Raw genomic sequence first — 20357 nt, 5'->3', positions numbered from 1 at the left:
GAAGTGCAGGGCAGTCTCATGGGACTGAGCCCTCAATCTGTGGAATCTGTTCCTGTCTCTGGGTAGATAGTGTCAGAATTGAGTGGAATTGTAGGATACCCAGCTGGTGCCCAGAGAATTGCTTTGTGGGGGGACCTCCCTCTTCAACACACACACACACACACACACACACACACACACACACACACTGGAATTGGGTGCAGAATTTTAGGAACACATATACATAGAGAAGGAGAAATGAGTGACTCTGTGGAGCTTCTAGAAAAGACAGAGAGAGTAACCTGAACCTGGCTTTCCATTCTTCAGTTTTTTGTGACATTAGGATATATCCTGGTCCTAGGGTTTAGGAGACACTCTATGTCCTTCCAGTAAATTCTCTTTTTTGCTTTAGCTAGTTAAAAATTTTTTTTCTTCCTTGTTACTAGAGAGTCTTGACTAAGACTTGTTTTTTAAACCAATCCACTCTGCACCACCTCCTACTGTCTCCAAAATGGAGCACCTTCTGCAGGATGGACTCAGCCTGACTTTGAGCTTCTCAATCTTTCAGAGTTGGGTCTTTTCCTGGGCACCCCTCCCTCTTTCTGGGTCTAGTCCAGTTTTGTTCTTTATTAAGCAGCTTAGGATTTTTGGCTTAGTACCAGCCAAATGAAAATCACCAGGCCATTTTGGTGCCACCTGGTTTGGAGTTAAAATGAAGTTCTGTTTTTCATATTTGAGGTAATAGTATGATTTAACAGAACACATCCAGATGTTTTCAGCATGCTGAATTTAATGGCTTTTGGTAACTTGGGGCTTTTAAATTAAATTTAATTTAATAACAAAATGGGAGAAGTGGTCTTCTAGCTGCTATATAAGCATAAAGTCTGAAACATAGACACTAAGTACATGGGTGTGGAGTAAATGAAATGAATGAATATCCTCTGTATCCATGAGAAAGAAGGGGAAGCATTTCAAAGAAGTCAAGCTTCTTGAGAAAAAAAAAGATGTCACAGAAACTCAAATGACATTGGAAGGCTTTTGTCCTTTTAACTCTTTAAACCCCCAAGACCCTAATCATAATGGATTGTCCATATTAGAATATAATCATGCAGCATAGAGGGCTTTAGTTGCAGGAGGTCTAGTAATTTGCATTCCCTAAAGGCCTGCTGGGAAGAAGCCAGTCTGAGTGCCTTTGAGGACTCAGAGCTTCACAGGAGGGGGTTGGTGTCTGTCAGACCTCAGCAGAAGGAAATAATTAACCAATCATTTCCTAAAAACAGCAGACAGGGTTGGGAGACAACCTTCTTTTCTGTAGCCACGCTTGGATTCTGCCCTTCTGTTGGCCACTCAGTAGTGGTGTCCCCATTCCAGTCAAGTTGGTATCAGCTTGTTTTCAATTTAGGTCCTAATTTCTAAACAAACACAAGTTCTACTCAGAAAGTCAACTGGAATAAATATTTTTCTTTCCATTTCTTCATGACTCTGTATGCAATGCCAAAGTATTAACTAGGACATTTTTCTTAATTGAAAAAAAAATCTGCCTAGCTTTACCACAAATTTTTAAATCTGGAATTTGAATCTTAAGGAACTTCCAAACCAAAAAATATTGCAAATTTCGTAAAAATGTGCTTTGAGTAGAAAACTGAGGCCGGGTGAGACTATCTTCCCCAAATTTGGAGGAAAAACTTTCTACAGCTGCAATGCTCTCTGCCCTCTTTTGAACCATCTTATTTGTCTAGGCTTTTGTTTTCCAGTCATGTTTTCTTAATATCAGTTCTCTGGAATGACTTGGAGTCAGTGAAATGTTTCATCCCAGAGGAGGAGCATCTACACATGTCATGAAATGTCAGGTTCCAGCATAATCTTGGGGAACGGAGTTCTGTAAAAACTCTAGTCACTGGCATCTGAAGAAATTCCTACAGAGAACTTCTAGGTTTTATGGCTATGGCGTTTCTTCTAAAACATATTTGCATTAGAACAGTAGTTTTAAAGTCTTTTTAGGGGGAATAATACTCTTTTCCTTTAAAGAACAAAATCTTAATTGACCATACAAAATATAAAACAGGTGGAGCTGCCTTGGTTGGAGGCTGTGTTGGGCATGGGTGTGGATGTAATCAGAGGCCTGAATCTCCCCTTCATCCTTGCCTTGAGCCACTGCCATGGAGGCTTAGTGCTCTAATGGAACATAATTTAATGCCACAATAGTTTAAAACCAATGTTTTCTAGGCTGAGCATAAGCCTCAGCACCTGATGTTATTTAGTTTGGATCCAATTAGCAAAGTATGAATCACTAATCCATAAACATGGTCTCATTACACGGTGTTGTCGTTCTTTTTTCTGGCCAACTTGGCCTTTGTCCTAAACCCATAACTGGCTTTCTTAGGTGTCAATGTCAGTTTATGAAAAATAAAGCTGTACCAACATTCACCTATCTCAGTTTCTGTTAACTAAAAGGGAAAAGTGCTTAACTTTTGAGTCTCAGCTCCCCCATCAATAAAATGAGACAAAAAATGATACCAGATGCTACTTGTAACTTTTGAGAAATTGGGAGATCACACACATATGCATCATAATTGCTAATTTACAACATTGAAGTTGGCCATCCTTTGTTAGCTAAGAAAACAATAAGGCAAGAGATGACGCAGTTACTGAATTGAATCTAGAAACAACGATCTTGCATAAGATTAACTGTGGGGATGAACTAATAATCAATTTAAGTCATCACCTTGAACAGTGGCTCAACTCACACATACTGGTTTTAAATAATTTGTTTCCACCTGCTCTCACTTCTTTTTTTTAATTTTTTAAAAAAGATTTTATTTATTCATTTGACAGAAAGAGACACAGTGAGAGAGGGAACACAAGCAAGGGGAGTGGGAGAGAGAGAAACAGGCTTCCCGCTGAGCAGGGAGCCCGATGTGGGGCTCGCTCCCAGGACCCTGGGATCATGACCTGAGCTGAAGGCAGACTGAGCCATGCAGGCACCCCCACCTGCTCTCACTTCTAAGTGTGTTCTCTTAAGTATATGTATATACACTGGGTATTGAGCACTCTCTCATCAACATAGTGCTAATCACTTTGTGTACTTTTTCTAATTTAATCCTCATGTCAACTCAAAGAAGGAGGTATTTTCGTTCATCACTGGAAAATGATGGCAAGTTTGGGAAGGGTTGGATGACTTTTGCTAAATATCACAATAGATAAGAGTTAGTTCTTGCTCAAGAACTTGGTTCCTAAGCTCAAGATACTAGGGGCTGACAAATGAAGCCTCTTAATCAATAAGCTCAGAAGAAATATGCTGGAAATCTTAACAAAGAATTTTCCCTGTATAATACTCTCCCAGATTTCTGTGCTTGCAAGGATTAGCAATAGGGGAGATGTTCAGCTAAGCATCTGGTAGAGTAGCTCCATCTCCAGGTATCCAAATCATTTTCAGCTCTGGGAGAAAACCCAGCACCCTTTGTCTCTCTACTTCTTGGGAAATTCGTTGTCCTTTTTTCAGCATGACCTAATGCTTAGATGTAGGAAGAAGGGTTGGAAGCACTCACCAGTAGAGACGCTGGCCGAGGTAGGGGGGCTCCGGGCTTGCTCTTTCAGAGCCACCACATTGACAATGTATTCCTCCCCAGGCTTTAGTCCTGTCTGATTGAAGGATGTAACATCACTGGGGAGCTGAGCAATCACCCCTCCTTCATTATTCTGGAGGGTGGGAAGAAAGGAGAGGCAGAAAAGGCAAAAGAGAAAAATCACCAGGAGAGAAAAGTGTGGAACATCGATTGTGAATTGTTAATCAAAAATGGGACCCACATCTATTCCCGTGATGCTGACAGCTGAATGTCTGGAGCCAGGAAAAACTCCCAGCAGACTCAGTAAGAATCTTACCACTCTATGAGGATTTGGCAAATGGAGAATCAACTTTCAAGAACATTTCTTTGGCCTTCCCTGAGTCTTTTGAGTTTGCCAATAAAAATTGGTCATGAGGTGATGTGGATTGACTCTTGCCAAAGATTCCATATTTGATGGTTACGGTTAACATCCATCAGATTTTGGGGCATTTATTATAATGAGCATGCCCTTGGCTATTTAGAAGAGTGAACTTGTATCTGCGTGTGCCTGTGGATATCTATCTTTATGTATATATACAACATTTTTCAAACTAAGACAGTCACAGTTTTTGAATGAGCTGGAGCTATTATTTTGCTCTATCTGGAGTTTTCCATGCTGTTACACTGGGTGCAAATCTGTCAGTGTGTTGTTTTTTCTTCATCCAGATGAGTTAGGAGTCAGTGACACAACCAGCTAGGAAGTACAAAGAAGAGAAAAAGGAAGCATGGAACAAAGAATAACACAAAGGAGGAAGGAAAGAGACAAATTGGTGGAAGAGGAAATGAGAAGCATTAACTTGATGATGTTGGGTCCAGGATCATCTACCTACCTACCTCTCCATCTGTCTGTTATTATACATTTTCTGTGCATGTCCCTGGAAATGGAAGGGACGAGAAGACTCTTTTTGTGTTATTGCCCTTCTTCCCTATTCTTTGGACTCTGTTTATGTCACCCAGAGTGCCCTATATGTAATTTATAACTATACCCATAAATCACTGTAACACATGCCCCTCCACACCCCCCTCCCTGCACCCCCCCCAAGCCAGTGCCTACAACCTACAGGTCACACAGTGGCCGTGTGTTTGACCTTGGCATGCCCTGGCCAAGGTCTTATTTAGAATTTTACATATTAGATGTAAAATAGGCCAACTTAGCATAGTTTTTTTCCTGCCTCAGCATCAGGGTGATAGGATTGTCTCGGCCCTGTTATACACCCCATTGCCTACCATACTTTAGTGGCCATTTCAATGCAGATAAGACATATAAGAAGGTATTTGTACAGAATGCCTGTTCAGATGTATTTAGCTTGCCATGACATGACTCTATCCACATAGAAAGGAAAGTCTTACTTTAGTGGACAGAACTCTGGAGCCCTGGGTTCTTGTGTTAAGCCTGCCACCAACTAGCTATCTGATGTTGTTTAAGTTTGCTGAGTCTTAGTCTCTTTAAACTAAACAAACTCAATGGAAAATGAAGGGTCATACTCTGTGAACTTGAAGGTCTTTGGTAGCTCCAACAGTCCATGCCTAGAAGAATTTTGAAGTAAAATAATGGTGAGATCACTGTCTTGTTAGCCAAATATGTGTCATCTGTCATTAAGTCTGATGAATGACTGGAAAAATGCTATTTGATATTGAAAGATGAAGATGGGTTAAGGCCTATGAGTAAACATTACACTCCCATGAGTGGTAGAGTTAGGGAGAATATCAGTAGGGCCAATAAATTCTGGAAAACCAGAACTAGGCAGGCGCCTCTGGCGACTTGGAAAAATTAGTTCTAGATTAACACAATAAAATGCTACTTTAAAGAATAGAAAGGAATTGGGATACTTTTTAACTCAAAAACTAATAACATAATTTGTTTAAGGACAAATTTTCTCAATTAATAGGTTACAAAAGGTATTTTTGTGTTATGCCTCAGATGTTGAGAGCCTGGCCATGCAAGCTGACTTTTGGTGCATCTTCTGCACAGAACGAAGCCATGTGACTGATTCAGTCTGGCTTTCTTTATGTCCTAAAGAAAAGCCCCAACATTTTGAAGATTTGGTTTTTAGATTTGCTAAAATCATAGCTTGCCAAACCCTAGAGCTTTCTGAGCAGAGAGCTGGGCCTGGTGGCTGCTTCCCACATCCTGTCTTCTAAAGTCAGGGTGTGAGGCTCAGGGCCACTCTTGCTAGTCAGTCCAACATGCCTTTGTGGAAGAGATGTTCTATAGCCCAGACACCACCAAAGGTCCCTTTGCATCCTTAGCCACATGGAGAGAGACTTTGGGGAGCGTTGTCCTGGCAGCCCCTTATTCCAAGTTGAGGGTGTAAATACTCCAAATGAGGCTGTTTGGCAGTGTCACAGGTGGACATTACCTTTGGAATGAAGCTGATCTCCCACCCATCGAAGGAGAATGAGAAGGGCTCCCACTGCACTTCCACGGTGGTCTCTGTGATGGTCTTGAAGTGTAGCCCTTGAGGAGTGGAGAGATCTGGAACACAGCAATGTGGGTGACCATGTCATGGCTATCCCTGGCAGGGACAGAGAGCATCACCTGGAGCTTTGCCTGGGTGTCATCCCTCCACAGCTTGGGTGAGGTGGGCAATCCCAATCTTATTGCAAACATGAGGAACCCAGGTGCAGGATTGGCCCACTCTGTCATGGTCCTGGTGCTGCTCCATATTGATGATACCCGAGTGAACTTAACAAACATAATCTAATAAATACTTTTTTTTTAAAGATTTTATTTATTTGACAGAGAGAGACACAGCGAGAGCGGGAACACAAGCAGGGGGAGTGGGAGAGGGAGAAGCAGGCTTCCCGCAGAGCAGGCAGCCCGATGCGGGGCTCGATCCCAGGACCCTGGGATCATGACCTGAGCTGAAGGCAGATGCTTAACAACTGAGCCACTCAGGTGCCCCTAATAAATACTTTTTTAATGCTTTCTATTCCATCATAGGTTAATATTAAAATACAAAAAAGACGACCTTTCCTTTCCTTACTAATACAGCAAATCTTGGTATTTAATACGATGCCTTTCTCAGAGAATTGAACACTATCTTTGGAGGCTCTAAGGATTCCTGAAAGGCAATAAAATGTTCCCATTTCACACCCAGGAAGAGGGAGGCACAGAGAGAGTTGGCTAAGGACACAAGCCAATTTCAGAATAAAGACTAGAATGCCTTTCTTGATCATCTAATGTGCAGTCAGAGTATTTAGTTCAGCTCAAATCACCATGTCTAGGATGGTCTAAGATTTCCATTTCATGTACACGAGGCAACCAAAGGCACACACAAAGGACAATGGCAGATCCTGGGATGTTTGCTCTCACTCTACTGTCTCCCTCTTTTCTCCAGTTCTTCGTTATTTGTCTCTTCTCTCCCTCACTTACTTTTGCCTCACTTACCTTGTTTCTCATTCCTTTCTTAATCTCCCCCTTTTCTAACCCCATCCCCCCCAACACACACACACACACACACACACACACACACACACACACAGACGGAGGCATGCACAGGTTCAGTGAGGTGGAGGTATGCTTGTCCTAATGGAGTTCCAATTACCAGCCCTGAGATACGACAGCATGACTTTTCTCAGTTCTCCAGGGAGCCTGCTCCCATTTTAGCTTTGCCTCTTGTGGGATATTCCATTGGAAAACTGACAGATTCTCATCCTTCCTGTTTGGAAACTTCCTCATGCTTCTTGGTTGAAAGGCAGGTCTGATTCTGAAACCACTTGAAGGCATGTCAGGTGAGTTTACATGATTTCGTCCTTGTCACCTGGGAGCTTGCCCTAGGGGATGCCCTGAATTGGCGTAATGCATGCCACGGGGGGATGGAAACCTCATAACTGCTCGTGCACGTGCACGAGAGAAGAGACGCCTGGGAGTCGGGCCAGGCACTTGCTGTGGTGACTCATCCTGGAGCAAGGTGGGAAAAGCAGCAGATGGTGACCTGCCTCTCTGCACAATCATCGAAGATATTTAAAACTGGTTCTCAGGCCCCAGAGGAATTTAGAAAAAAAGGTCAAATATAAACAGAGATAATTATAGGCATATTTACAAAGTCAGCATTCATAGGGGGAATCCAGTATTATAACAGGAGCTCTGTCACCTGGAAAGCAAGGGGACGGGATGATTTCTTAAATCCTTTCCTCTCTGCCGGTCCCTATCCTTCCGAGTGCAATCGAGTCCAATAAGCCTTCAAGGCCAGCTCTTCTTACTTTGACCTCTCCCTTCCCTGAACTTTCATGGCATTTGTTATCCAAATACCATCTTGTCCCTTGAGACCTACATAAAATGGACTGATATCTCTTATCCCTTATTTGGTGAGAAGTCCCATTTCCTGACCCAGGGGCTTCTGTTTCACGATTACTTCCTGATCCAGTTTCCTGCTACTGCTAAAATCTCTGCGTGATATAATAGAAAGTATTTGGTTTTTGTCCTTGGGTTCCTGGTACACAGCTCCGAAAACTTTTGGAATCTCCGGAGCAATAAGAGTATCTATTGTATGATTGCGAGATAACTAGATAGCTGGTTTCCAGAAAAACCACGGCATGATTTAAAAGATCAGAACTTTCAGCCCCATCTTCTAACCTCCAGGGAAGGGAGACGGGCTGGAGACTGTTATTTACCAATGGCCAGTAACCTATTCAATCATGCCTACATAGTGAAACTTCCATAAAATTCTCCAAGCAACAGGGTTTGGAGAGTTTCCAGGTTGGTGAAGGGAGGTGCTGGGAGGTGTGATGTGTCCGGAGAGGACACGGAAGCTCCACACGCCGTCCCTCCATCTCTTGCCATAAGCATCTCTTCCATTTGGCTGTTCCCAAGTTGTATCCTTGGAAATAAGACAGTACGAGCAAGTAAAGCACTTTCCTGAGTTCTGTGAATTGTTCTAAGGAACTATCAAACCTAAGGAAGTGTTGTGGGAACCCTTTGAATTTACAGCTGGTCAGTCAGAAGTACCCGCTTTGGACCTGTGAGTGGCGCCTGAGGTGGGGACAGTCCTGTGAGACTCAGGTCCTAAGCTGTGGGACCTGACACTCACTTCAGGTAGATAGTGTCAGAGTTGAATTGTAAGTCACCTTCCCAGCATCTGAGAGGTAGAGGAGCAGTATTGGAAAAGACAATTTAAGAAACCAGAGGTGTATAAAGAAAAAAAACAAGTGCCTTTCTATCTGCTTCTTATTCTACTCTTCAATGTAGCCAATGTTAACACTTGGTATGCAATCTTTTAAAATTTTTCTATGCTTAAATAGAATACATGTAAAATACAGATAGGCACCTATAGGAATTTTCCCCTGTTCTAAATAAAAAAGAAAAACTATTTCTTATGGAGAGCAGTTTAGCTGGCCTCTGTCTGTCTCAAGCTCTCTTTCTCTCCCTGAATCTTTCAAAACTATCCTCTAGAGCCTCAACTTTTATAATCAAAATAGACTATATTTTGCTAAACAAAAGACCATGAAGAAATTATGCCACCTCTCTATGAGGAGAAGTGGGTGTCGTCAGTGTGGTTTTAAATAAGATTTTTTTTCCCACTCTGCTATACACTTACCATCTGTAACATACCATTTAGCACTTGCTTATTATACGTCCTATTTCATATCTTCTGGTTTTGAATCCCTAACTAGATTCAAAGTCTGTATAAGTCTCATACTTTCTTTGACTTCTAATCAGACTCAAGCTTATAACATGTCAGAACTCAATAAGTGCTTTTTTGTCCTTTTGGTTCTATAACTGATGGGAGCTGCCTGGATTTGGAAATTCTCTTAATCAGAAGTGCCTTTTTAAAAGATTTACCCTTTTCCAAGTGGGTCATGTCAGAAACCCTTCCCCTCAAGAGCAGTGATTATGGCAGGCATCCCTGAAGAATTAAGAAAAGACACTACTATCATGAATGCCCATGATCTCATGTAGGAAAAAAGAAAAATGAAGTAGGTTGGGGAAATGTTACGTACGGGTGGCCACCTTGGCAGTGATGGGAAGGCTGAGGATGTTGCTAATGACAGCGTAGACGCTGATGTTGTAGGTGAGACCTGGCTCCAGCTCCGTGATGGTGACACCACTCCAATCTCCAGGTACCCGCTGCTGGAGCTGGAGGCCCCCCAGGGCCGTCGGCTGGTAAGAGATCACATATTCCGTCACTGCCATCGGCCCGTCCCATTCCAGCTCAATGGACCTGTCGCTGATACCAGCCACTCGCAAGTCCTCTGGAGGGGCAACTACCAGGAGGCAATACACAGATAAGCATGAGCTCAGAGGACTGCCTTCCCCATCCTGGACTCAACTTTCTTCCTCACATCTCACCCCACACACCCTGTCCATATGTCCTGCTCCTCTCACTGGCTTAGAGTGATCTGTAACTCCTTCTGTGGGCAGGTTCTTGTCTTTTCTGTGCTTAGTACTTCTCTCTCCATAGGGCCATGAGCTAGTGGTGTACCAGACCAGCTCTTGCTAGCTTGTGGAAGTTGAATGTCAAATTTTCAGGAATTTTTCAAGACTGTTGTTAAATACAGCCATCATTAAAGATTAAATTGTATAAACGTACAGTTAAGTAAATTGTATTAAAAACAAAGGGAATAAATACTCAAAACTCATCACTTTCAAATTATTTCATGACATTTTACCATTATCCATGCCCTCGAGGTAATTCACGTGTGTCGCACCTCTCTGGTGGAAATACTATAGAACTGGATTCTACTGCACAGCTGTTCCAGACCCATGTTGAGTGACATATGTCATGTTGGTAGTCTGAAATTGGCCATGGAAGGAGTAGTTCCACCACTGAAACTGGAAAATGCTATAAAGTAGGGTTTTTAATTTATTCCCTCAGAGAGCTAGTTGTTACGTATTTAACAGTGCACCACTGGCCAACATTTTTGGTAGTTAAATAAGCCTATGTCATCAGATTACCTTAGGAACCCATATTTGATTTGGCAAGTGGGAATAAAAGTTTATTCCTGGTTATCTTGCTAAATATGAGAAGCCAAAACAGTAAGTCCTGGATGCCATGGCCCAATGAAGACATTCAATAACCCTTTATTGTATTATTCTCCCTCTTAAAAAGAAATTGTTTAGGTTTTGAAAGAAATGTAACTTGTGTTAGACTAGTTTTTATTAGCCTTGATCTTGGGGATGATGATAAAGAAGCATTCTTGAGGGCTTATTTTTCTCTCTTGTTCCACATCTCAAATGTTACTCAAAGTATCACCCAAGAATAAGCCTCAGTGAAATAGTCTTTCATGTATGGTTCCCTTAGGAAGTGAAGATTCACCAGGAGTGTGGGTATTAAATAATTGAAACTTTAAGACCCTTTGGGAGGCTAACTCCAGTGTGCTTGTCATTGCACCTGCCCAGAGATTAAATAAAAAATTGGGAACAATATTGAAATAGTCGTAACTAACTTATAAATTTACATGTGGTGAAGATGTTAGTTTAAGAGTCATCACTGGCTTTGGATGTCTCCTCTGAATGTCCTCACTCTTTCATCTTCACAAGAGCATAGGACTGAGCCAGCTGCTGTTCACACACTGTGTGAGTGGAGAGCACCTGTCCTCTCTGTTCTGCTCACACTTGTGCCTTCAAATCCTCAGCAGAGTCAGAAATGACAAGCCCTCTAACTCAGACTCATGGGATGGAAATTAGGACCATACATTTGCAGTGCTGGGCATTTGCTTTGACTGCTTTTGCCCCAAACCATTCATTGTATAAAACAGTCTAGAAAGCAGAGCTCCCTGTGATTGGAGATGGCAAATGCTGACTGAAACAAACAAACAAAAATTAAACATTCATTTTTTTAAAAAAATTTAATTTATAAAACTAAATATATGTAAATGAGATTTAAATAATTAAACTTCAAATGATCATTTATAAGCTTATATCATTTCTAATTCTGACATTATTAAAACTCTGAACTGCACTAAGATCTTTGGGAGAGCCTGGCCCCTGGAACAAGGGAAGGTGAGTTTATATATAGAATCTGTCAGTACTTTGCATGATTCTATTGAACATTTACTGTACACCAGGCACAATGCCAACCACTCTTATGTGGACTGTCTCGTTTTGTCCTCTCACCAATACTATGAGATAGGTATTATTATTACCCCTATTTCATAGATGAGGAAACTGGCTCCCATAGTCAGCAAACACAGAAGCAAGAATTTCAACCAAGCAGAATGGCTCTAGAACCTCTAAGACAGTAAACAATACCACTTTACATTTGCACAGCATTTCACAGTCTATAAAACATGTTCAGATACACCATCTAAATGAAATGTATAAAGTCCTTTAATGGCCGCCCTATGAGGTAGATTGGGTAGATAGAATTGTCCCAACTTTACAAATGGAGAAACTGAGACCCAGGTTAAGGGACTTGCTAAAAGTCAGGGAGTTGGATTAGAATTGGTTCTCAGACCCAGATCTTCTACACTTAGTGTTCTTTCCCCTACAATTTGTAGGACAGGTTGCGAATTGTGCCCAATGCCTTTTTTCATTTATACACAGCCATCTAAAGTAAACTACAGTGAAGGAGAGTTCAGACCATTCTTGAAGATATGAATTCCAGACTGGTGCTTATCCTAGAGGTAAGAAACTTATTTTAAAAAGGATTCTCTACTGCCTGCCTCTTGTGATTCAACAAAAATGATTCCAATTTCCTAAGTGGGACTTCTCCTGTCATAGTCAAAGAAATGACCATTCCAAATTTCAAGTCATCAACAACTCCTAGGGCACTTGGGACAAGTCAGTGTATTTTTTTTTTGGTTCCTTCTTCCAGAAAATAAAGCTAATAATGATAGAAGCAGAGAACTTTGGGATTTTAAAGTAAGAAGGGAGTGTAGAAGGATTTTTTATCTTGACAGCTTAACCTGGCAAATTTTTTATCTTGAGACCTGAGCCTGGTGGTAAACACCACCTTCACTTGTGATGATAAAGCAGCAATGGTGTTGTTTGTGGAGGGAGTACTCTTGGGGGCCGTGGCTCAACGGAAGAAGCCATGACCACCGGCACTGGCCCTATAACAGCAGTGTACATTGGATGTCAGTAATTCTCATAAGATGAAATGATACTGAACTATTAAAAGAGATTGTAGAAGAGCCATATGCCTTGATTCAATGAATTGAGGATGGAAGCAAAGTATTCATAGTCTTACTTTCTTTGGAGTCCCAACTTTGAACTTTGGGGAAAAGCAAGCAGTTTAAAAGGAATACAATGTGACTTGAAAGATTAAAGTTGCCTTATCTGCGAAGATTCCATGCTGTTTACTTTTTAGATCCTGCCTCAGTTGTGCACATATGTGCTGAGAGCAGTTGGAACCAGTTCCACAAAGTGTCTTGCTCCAAGGAGCGAGTAATTTCAGGTGCCAAAGGTTGGGCTGACTGCAGTGCGGGCAGAGGCAGAGGCTGACGTTGATGGATCTCCACAGGTCTGACTGAAGTCCAGGGAACAGCAATCTGGATTGTTTCAAGTCCTGCTCTGGTGGTTCTTTAATCCTGCTGACTCATAGTGAGTTTTGGCCAGTTCACTGGACAGATCCTGTGCTAACCTCCTTCACTGGGGACAGATGTGGACAAATAGTTTGACGTGCTTTCTCCTCCACCTCTAATGCCTTTAAAAAAAAATCATTTGACAGGGCTCAGCTTTCCTATCAAAAGACTATTTCTTTGTGTATGCGGCTTTTACAATTTTTATTTTTCAATTCCGCTCTACTTAGCATCCCAGAGAGGATTAAAGAGTGCTAGAAGTTGGTAGGAGACCAAGGTTCTCATTCTTGCTCTGCCATTAATTAGTGGTCTGGCTCTGGAAAAATCTTTCTGTCTCTCTGGACTGCTGCTTTTTAAATTTGTAAAATGAGAAGCTCAGTGTAGCTTCTCTCTACAGCCTGTTTTGAGTGTTCATATTCATGACTTTTTCGTTCTATTATCTTTACATGGCCAGAGAACAGGGGCAGGAGGGTTGAGATTTTGTCCTGTGGCACACTATGAGCAAAGATCAAGGCTTGGAGTCAAATATAGTGGCCTTGTCGATGCTATTCGGTTGTATCTAAGCTCTGGTGGTTTAGGGGGCTCAGAATGAAGCCCACACAATGGGCAGCTATATGCCGTGGCCTTGCTGAAGAGAAAAGAAGGACTCGTGCAGAGGTATATTTTGTGGATCTCCATGATTTTACCTTCCTTATTCTTCTCTCTCCTGTCCTCACTCCTGCTGGCGAGGAAAGCAGTGATGCCATGGTGTGTGCATCTGGCCAGAAATGTCAAACAGTGGGTAAATAGTCCCCTCTCCCACAGCCTTCTCTCAAAGAGCAAGCAAAGTAGCACTTTAGATAATGACCTAGATACTTCTCTGGAAGAGACCTGTGGTGTTCGGTTTAAAAGGCAGGCATTGAGAGCGGCACCTCTTGCAATGAGTGGTGGCTCTGGGGTTGCTATAGAAACAGGTGGAGGTTATGCAACTGCCCTTCCTCACATGCTTCTGGAACCTGTAAAATAATTCATCTGGGCCTCCTGAAGTCTTCTTCAAACAGCACAGAGGTAACATGTTGGAGATAACATGGGTTCACGGTTTGGACTCCACCCAGTTGTGGTTATGCCAGCAGAGGCTGAATCTTCCCTGAGTGACGAGGTGGGTTTATCTCCAGTTCAGTCTGGATCAAGAATCAGATTAAGATTTTGTTTGCAAATGGACCCATTCTTGTAGAAAAGCAGGATCAGGAATATGGCAGGAATATGGCAGGTTCATATAGCCGAACAAAGGTCTCTATTAAGAAGCAGGTGGACTACAGAATAGCCATCCAGAGCAATGGCTCAAGCTGACCCTTAGCATCCTCTGCCCCTCACCAAAGCCTCATCCTGTGGCTGGAACCCAGGGCCATGCCTCAACCTCCCCTTGCCAGCAACTCCCTTGTGACTTTGGATTCAAACAAGTCTTCACGTAGTGACGAAGCTTAACTTCTGCTTGAATTTTCCTTTGGAACAATTGGTATGACAACTATATGTGTTTTTAGAAAGACATTTCAGTTCAGTAAACAAAATTGGGAGGCTAAATGAAATAATAATATGGAAAAAAATGAAGGAACGTGAAAAGATTTTTTTTTCCTAAGCAGTGTGTTACTGTGGTTTTTTTCCCCCCATTATTGCCATTGGTCTTTTAAAAGAATTTAAGTTGAAGTCACAGGTGCAGGGACCTTGTTGGACTGGTCTGCTTATCTGGGGGGGATCGCTGGCGATGCTAAAGAACAGAAAGCTAATGAAGCTGACTTCCCAGGAGACAACCCATCAGTAGGTCTAAAGATATTTGATTGTTGTAGTTTTTTATTTTAAGTCCTCCCAGTGGGCACTCTGAACCCACTGTTACAGATTCAATCATAAACGGAAAGGATCAAGATCAATCACATAACCTGATACACAAACAAAACGTATCAGCAAGAGTCACTGCTTCAGTCAGAAAAAGATGAGCAATAACAGTGAAATGATGAAAATCATCTAATTTTAGGAAAAAAAACTCCAGTGAGATATTAATATTTTCCACTCTGCTGGATTTAGATCTTCATTTCAGGATATCACCTTTGTATCAGTTTCCACAGCGTTAGACTACGTATGGGTTCCAATTTGCTCAATGTCATCCAGAGCAAAATGAGTCACAGCCTTTTAATATTCTGTACTGATTGTTAGAATGTAAGTTGCTGCTTGATGACTTTAGGATTTTATTCCTGTTTACATTTAATTCCTTGCCTATAAATGATTTTTTTCCGTGTGGACACTAGATCATTTCATCAATTAGTAAGCCCTTGTAATATATAAATTATGAAATAACTAGAGTGCCTAGCTAGTCTTTTTATCATAGACCAAGCACCTCTTGTGCAGTAGCATTGGAAAAGGTCCTGTCCCTGGAGTATAGCAACAGGCAAGGGGGATACCTGGGGGCAGGTGGAGCTCTCAGAAGCCCCCTGACCTAGAAAGTTGCCTTGCCTAAGGTGGTACCATGGCATGACTCTCTGCTTTCCTCCACCACAAGGACAGTGGAGTGCTGTTACTGTTACTAGCACTGGCCCTGCTCAGTCTCAGGGGTAAGATCCAGCTTTCAGCCTAAATTTGACCTTTTATGGTGTCTGTCTTTTCCTCCTTGAGTCCGCCTCATCAACTGTGACCGACTTAAGAAATTGGCTCTCTTGGAAAGCAAATGAGCACAACCCAATTGGGAATTCGTTTGCACGAAGTACATCCTCCCTCCCATCTCTCTTTCCACCTCTGGTTAGTTTGCCAAACGCCTTATGCAGCCCCCCTTTCCTACCTGCCGAGCAGTCAGGGCCCTGGTAGCCGTCTTCACAGAAGCAGAGCCCTTCCTGGCAGTGTCCTCGCCCGCTGCAGGCATTCAGACACTGCCGCTGACTGCAGTCGTCCCCCACGTAGCCTTCCTGGCAGAAGCAGGTGCCATTGGCGCATCTTCCCTTCCCTGAACAGTCCCCCGGGCACCTCAGCTCGCTGCAGTCCTCGCCTGTGTAGGGCTCTTCACAGACACACTCTCCATCCACGCAGAGTCCCCGGGAGCTGCAGTCTGTAGGGCACCGGAGCTCAGAGCAGTCGCCCCCGCTGTACTCGCTGTCACAGACGCACTGGCCGTCCACACACACGCCCCGGCTGGAGCAGCCCAGTGGACAGTAGGGCTCTGAGCAGTTCTGGCCGAACCAGCCTTCATTGCAGATGCAGCCGCAGGACTGGAGGCTGAAATTGCCATGGCCGCTGCAGTGAGGGATGTAGTCCAGTTGTCCTGGAAGAGTCAAGGAGGAGGTCAAAGGGCAGCAGTGGCACCTCCTGTAAGTGGCGCATGGGGAGGGGTGGACAGAGACCTCTCCTCGCTCTCTGGTCAGATTTGTGTGGCTGACAGTCAAGCTCAACCTAGTTTGGTACATATCCAATTTCATAACTATTTTCACCCAATCTGGGTTGCCTGTATCTAGCACAGTGCTGGGGGCAAGGATGAATGAGATCTGGCCCCTTGTCCTCCAGGAGCTCACCTTCAGTGTGTCTTAGCTTGGGTTCCCTAGAAGTAGACCTTGGATGAGAACTCAGGTCAAGGGGACTTACTAGAAAGTGCTCCCAGGAGAAACTGGTCAGAGAGACGGGGAGATTGGGGAGGGAGGAGCTCAAGCCAGGGCTCGTTAACAGGCGAAGTCTCAGGGAGGATAAACCAGGTTTAATCCTGCAGAATGCTCTGGCCATAGCACAGGTCACACCTCACCATGGCTTACGGGCTGTCCTGGGGTGGTGTAAATGTTCCAGCTCTTCCCTTGTCTCCTCGGGCAAGCCAAGGAGGTTCCCTCAGCTCAAGGATAGTCCCTGACAAAGATGCCCAGGAGCTGGCTGTGGGGACTGATGGAGACCCAAGGGGATGTAGACTGAGTGCTGAGTCTGCTATGCAGGGCAAGATCATATGTGCTACAGACCATCTTGCTCCCTCTCCTTCCTGCCATCTAGCTAACTTGGCTCATTTATCACAACTCAGCACCAGGGTCACTTCTAAGGCTTCCCAGAATTTCAGCCTCATTTAGTTACTCTTTGCTGTGACCTTTTTGGATTCTAGGCATATCTCTGTCCTAGCCCTTACCACACCTTAACTACAGGGGTTAATTTATCTGTCTAGCATGAGTCAAATACACTAATAAAGCAAACATGAGCCCAGTACCTGCTTGGCATCCTTCTCTGCACTTGGCTCTGGGGAGATGAAGTTAAGCAAGTTATATCCTTTTTTTTTTTCATAAAGATTTTATTTATTTATTTGAGAGAAAGAATGAGAGAGAGAGAGAGAGAGAGAGCACATGAGAGGGGGGAGGATCAGAGGGAGAAGCAGACTCCCTGCCGAGCAGGGAGCCTGATGCGGGACTCGATCCCGGGACTCCAGGATCATGACCTGAGCTGAAGGCAGTCGCTTAACCAACTGAGCCACCCAGGCGCCCAAGTTATATCCTTTTATAATTCTGCCACTTTACCTGGCCCCGTGGTCTGAAAGGACACCAGGCTCACATTGCTTTAATGTAGTTTTTGCTTGTGGATTTTTTTCACATCTGCCAGGGAGCCTGATGGGAGGCTGGGAGAAAGCCCACTCAGAAGCTACCCGGCTTCTTGGGCAGCGAAGAGTTCATGTACGCGGACACCTATAACATCCCTGTATTCCTCAGCTCTGCTGAAAAGGCAAACTGGCCTGAAAGTTCTCACCGAAGAATGGGAAGAACTAGAAGAATGGGAGACGGAATGACTGGGCTTTCTCTTCTTCACATTGTTTATTTATAGTTTTGGTTATAAGGATGAGAAAGAGGTGAGAAAACTTGTGAAACATTTCACCACGCAGAAACTGCCCCTAATTTTGGTGTGTCTCAGGATGAACATGTCTGATACCCCTCTGGATATGCAGGTCATCCATGCCCTGTTACATGTCATCCCTGCCACCTCCCGCCTCTGCCCTGTGAAAGCCTTGAGACACCAGACCCTACAGAGGTGAAAACTGGAACCCAAGATAGTTAAGACGAATCCCTTTTCTCATTAAAGAATGAATGGCATGGGTCTAAGATACCTTCTGGGTGAAAGGACCAAGCACAAAAGGGGACTAACACAATTTTTATTTATTAAGGGTCAGCTGATAGCTGTTGAATATATGATGCTTACCAGAAGTCAGCCTTTCATCTGAATAGCCCAAATTTTATATGTAATAATCCCTATCATTGTATAGTCTATCAACATCTTTAGGTGGGAAGGAAGGCAGGGGTTATATAGCTTGCTTAAATACCAGCTAGTAAGTAGCAGAGCCAGGATTTGAACTCAGGGAGTCTGTCTCTGAAGATGTAATGACTTCTCCCAGAGAGGTCAAAATAGTAATTCCTAAATGTTTCTAGTCAGGGGGTGGGTGAGGCGAGAGGTAAATCTCCTGGACCCTCAGCCTTTGGGGGCGTGGAATCAGTTCTGCAAATGTGTGTGAGTCTGGGCGCGCGCACACGTGAGCAGGTGTTTGTGCGTGCATGCGCACCCACGCGTGTGTCTGTGGAGGGAGCTGAAACCTGCATCTTGCGGGAGAAGATGGGAACAGGTCCTCTGAGACCTTAATGACTATCATTTACTCAGATGGGAGAGAGGCTGTGGCTGAGCGAACAGAGCACCTGCGTTCTCTAGTCCCTGAGGTTAACATGGAGAGGTATCAATTCAACAGCCTGTGAAAACCAAAGATGAATGAAGACAGACACCAAATTCCCTGCTCGCCACAGAAGTTGCTGCGCTGAACCGATGTACCATTACCTGACTCATGCCCCCCAAATCAGGTTAATGTATTTCAAACTGGCTGAGCAGTGTAGAGAATCCCTGCCCCGATTCCCCCGGGAAGGACCGCATTTAGATCTGAGATGTAGTAGCGGAGAGCTGCGGAGAGCTGCAGAGGAGCCGACTAGAGCACAGAGGAGCGCACTTTTCCCTCCGTGCGAGGAGGAGGTGCAGGATTTCGCGGGAGGGGCTGCTCACCCCTGGCGCACTGTCCCCCATCCCCCCGCGCCTCGGCTGCCCCTGGTGGACCCGAGAGCTCCCAGCCCTTACCTGTGGCTGCACTTTCTGGGCAGCAGTTGCTGGTGCACTGGTCCCGGAGCAGCGACACCTCCCTCTCCAGCATCTCGATCCGGCTCAGCAGCTCCTGCAGCACCCGGGCCGAGCCGGCACACGGGCAGGCCTTTTTGGGGAGGTTGATCCTGTGCGTGAAGGTGACCTGGCTCTCGTGGTCTGAGGTCTGGCCCGTGTACTCTGCCAGCGCCTCGTCTTCAGCACTCACCTCCTGCTCGGCAGAGGCCTCCAGCCCCGAGGAGCAGAGGCTATCCAGGGGCACGTTAATGTTGTACACGTGGTTGAAGACCATAGGCTGCTCTTTGCCCGATGCGTTGTATTTGGCCACCCCTCCTCCCTCCTCCACCGCCTGTCTCTGGACTCTTTCAGTGGTGACCTCCAGCTGACACTCCGAGGGTTTGAGCAGGGAGCCCAGAAGGATCAGGTTGACGCCAATGAGCATGTTCTTCAGGACCACGGTTTCCCCATCCACCCCCATCCTCTCAGCCAGAGCTCCCGGGTCAAGACCAGCCTGCAGCGCACAGCGCAGAGTTGTGGGAATCTGCAAGAGAAACCGAGGAACCAGATGACCCCTGAGAGCTGTGTAGAGCACCACGGCTGGGCACAATCCTACAAAGCTAAAGAATAGGCAGTTAAGATTTTCCACAGGGAGGTTGGGAAGGGACAGTAGCTACCAGGGTCACAGAAGCCCAGAACTTTGTCCCCAAGAGGGATGGATTCCTGAAAATGGACACTGCTTCTGCAGGAGGACATTTTGATTTCCCAAAAGGCTTACCTAGAATGCACGTTTCCAAGCCCCATGGTGGGCAAGTAGCCCCAGCACAGTGGACCTGTGAAGACTGACAACTGGGGCTTGGTGGATAGGCTATTCTTCCAAGGAGAGCTCAGAGCTTCCTTTCACATCTGGGTGAGAAGGGTACCACGGAGCCTCAGGCTTACCCTCATATTTTCCCACATATTTATTAGCAAGGGGCCCCGCCAGCCACTTCAAAATAACTTATTAACTCCTCTAAGTTCATGTATTCAATAAGAGTTGACTTTAGAATAACAAACCAGGCAGATAATATAGTTCCAGGTAATTGTGGTTGTTAATAATCCTTGGTACATTTGTGATTATTGGGGACTGTGTGAGCAGAACTTTCTTTTAATCTTCTCATTAGTTTAGTCCCGGTGCTTTGTGACCACGGGGTGCCTTTC

General features: G+C 44.3%; 1 protein-coding gene across 2 annotated transcripts in view; it reads right to left on the bottom strand.

Moving 5' to 3' along the window:
- Window positions 1-19638, bottom strand: part of TNR (tenascin R) — a 79464-nt gene extending 59826 nt beyond the window's left edge. Inside the window, exons 1-5 of one of the 2 annotated variants that reach the window (XM_028123060.2) lie at window positions 19140-19638; window positions 15856-16332; window positions 9528-9791; window positions 5945-6060; window positions 3528-3678 (exon numbers count right to left, since the gene is read on the bottom strand). In XM_028123060.2, coding sequence (XP_027978861.2) covers window positions 3528-3678; window positions 5945-6060; window positions 9528-9791; window positions 15856-16332; window positions 19140-19638 — 1507 coding nt within the window. Of the gene's footprint in view, window positions 1-3527; window positions 3679-5944; window positions 6061-9527; window positions 9792-15855; window positions 16333-19139 lie in introns of those variants that run through there. The other variant, XM_028123061.2, reaches the window with a different exon arrangement.
- Window positions 19639-20357: the final 719 nt, after the last annotated feature.

Source organism: Eumetopias jubatus, unplaced genomic scaffold (genome assembly GCF_037043125.1).
Source record: "Eumetopias jubatus isolate StellerSeaLion01/CBP00866 unplaced genomic scaffold, mEumJub1_p1.0 scaffold_12, whole genome shotgun sequence".
NCBI classification, from domain to species: Eukaryota; Metazoa; Chordata; class Mammalia; order Carnivora; family Otariidae; genus Eumetopias; species Eumetopias jubatus.
Note: the sequence above shows the minus strand (reverse complement) of the source record. Positions and strands in the feature narration are given on the sequence as shown.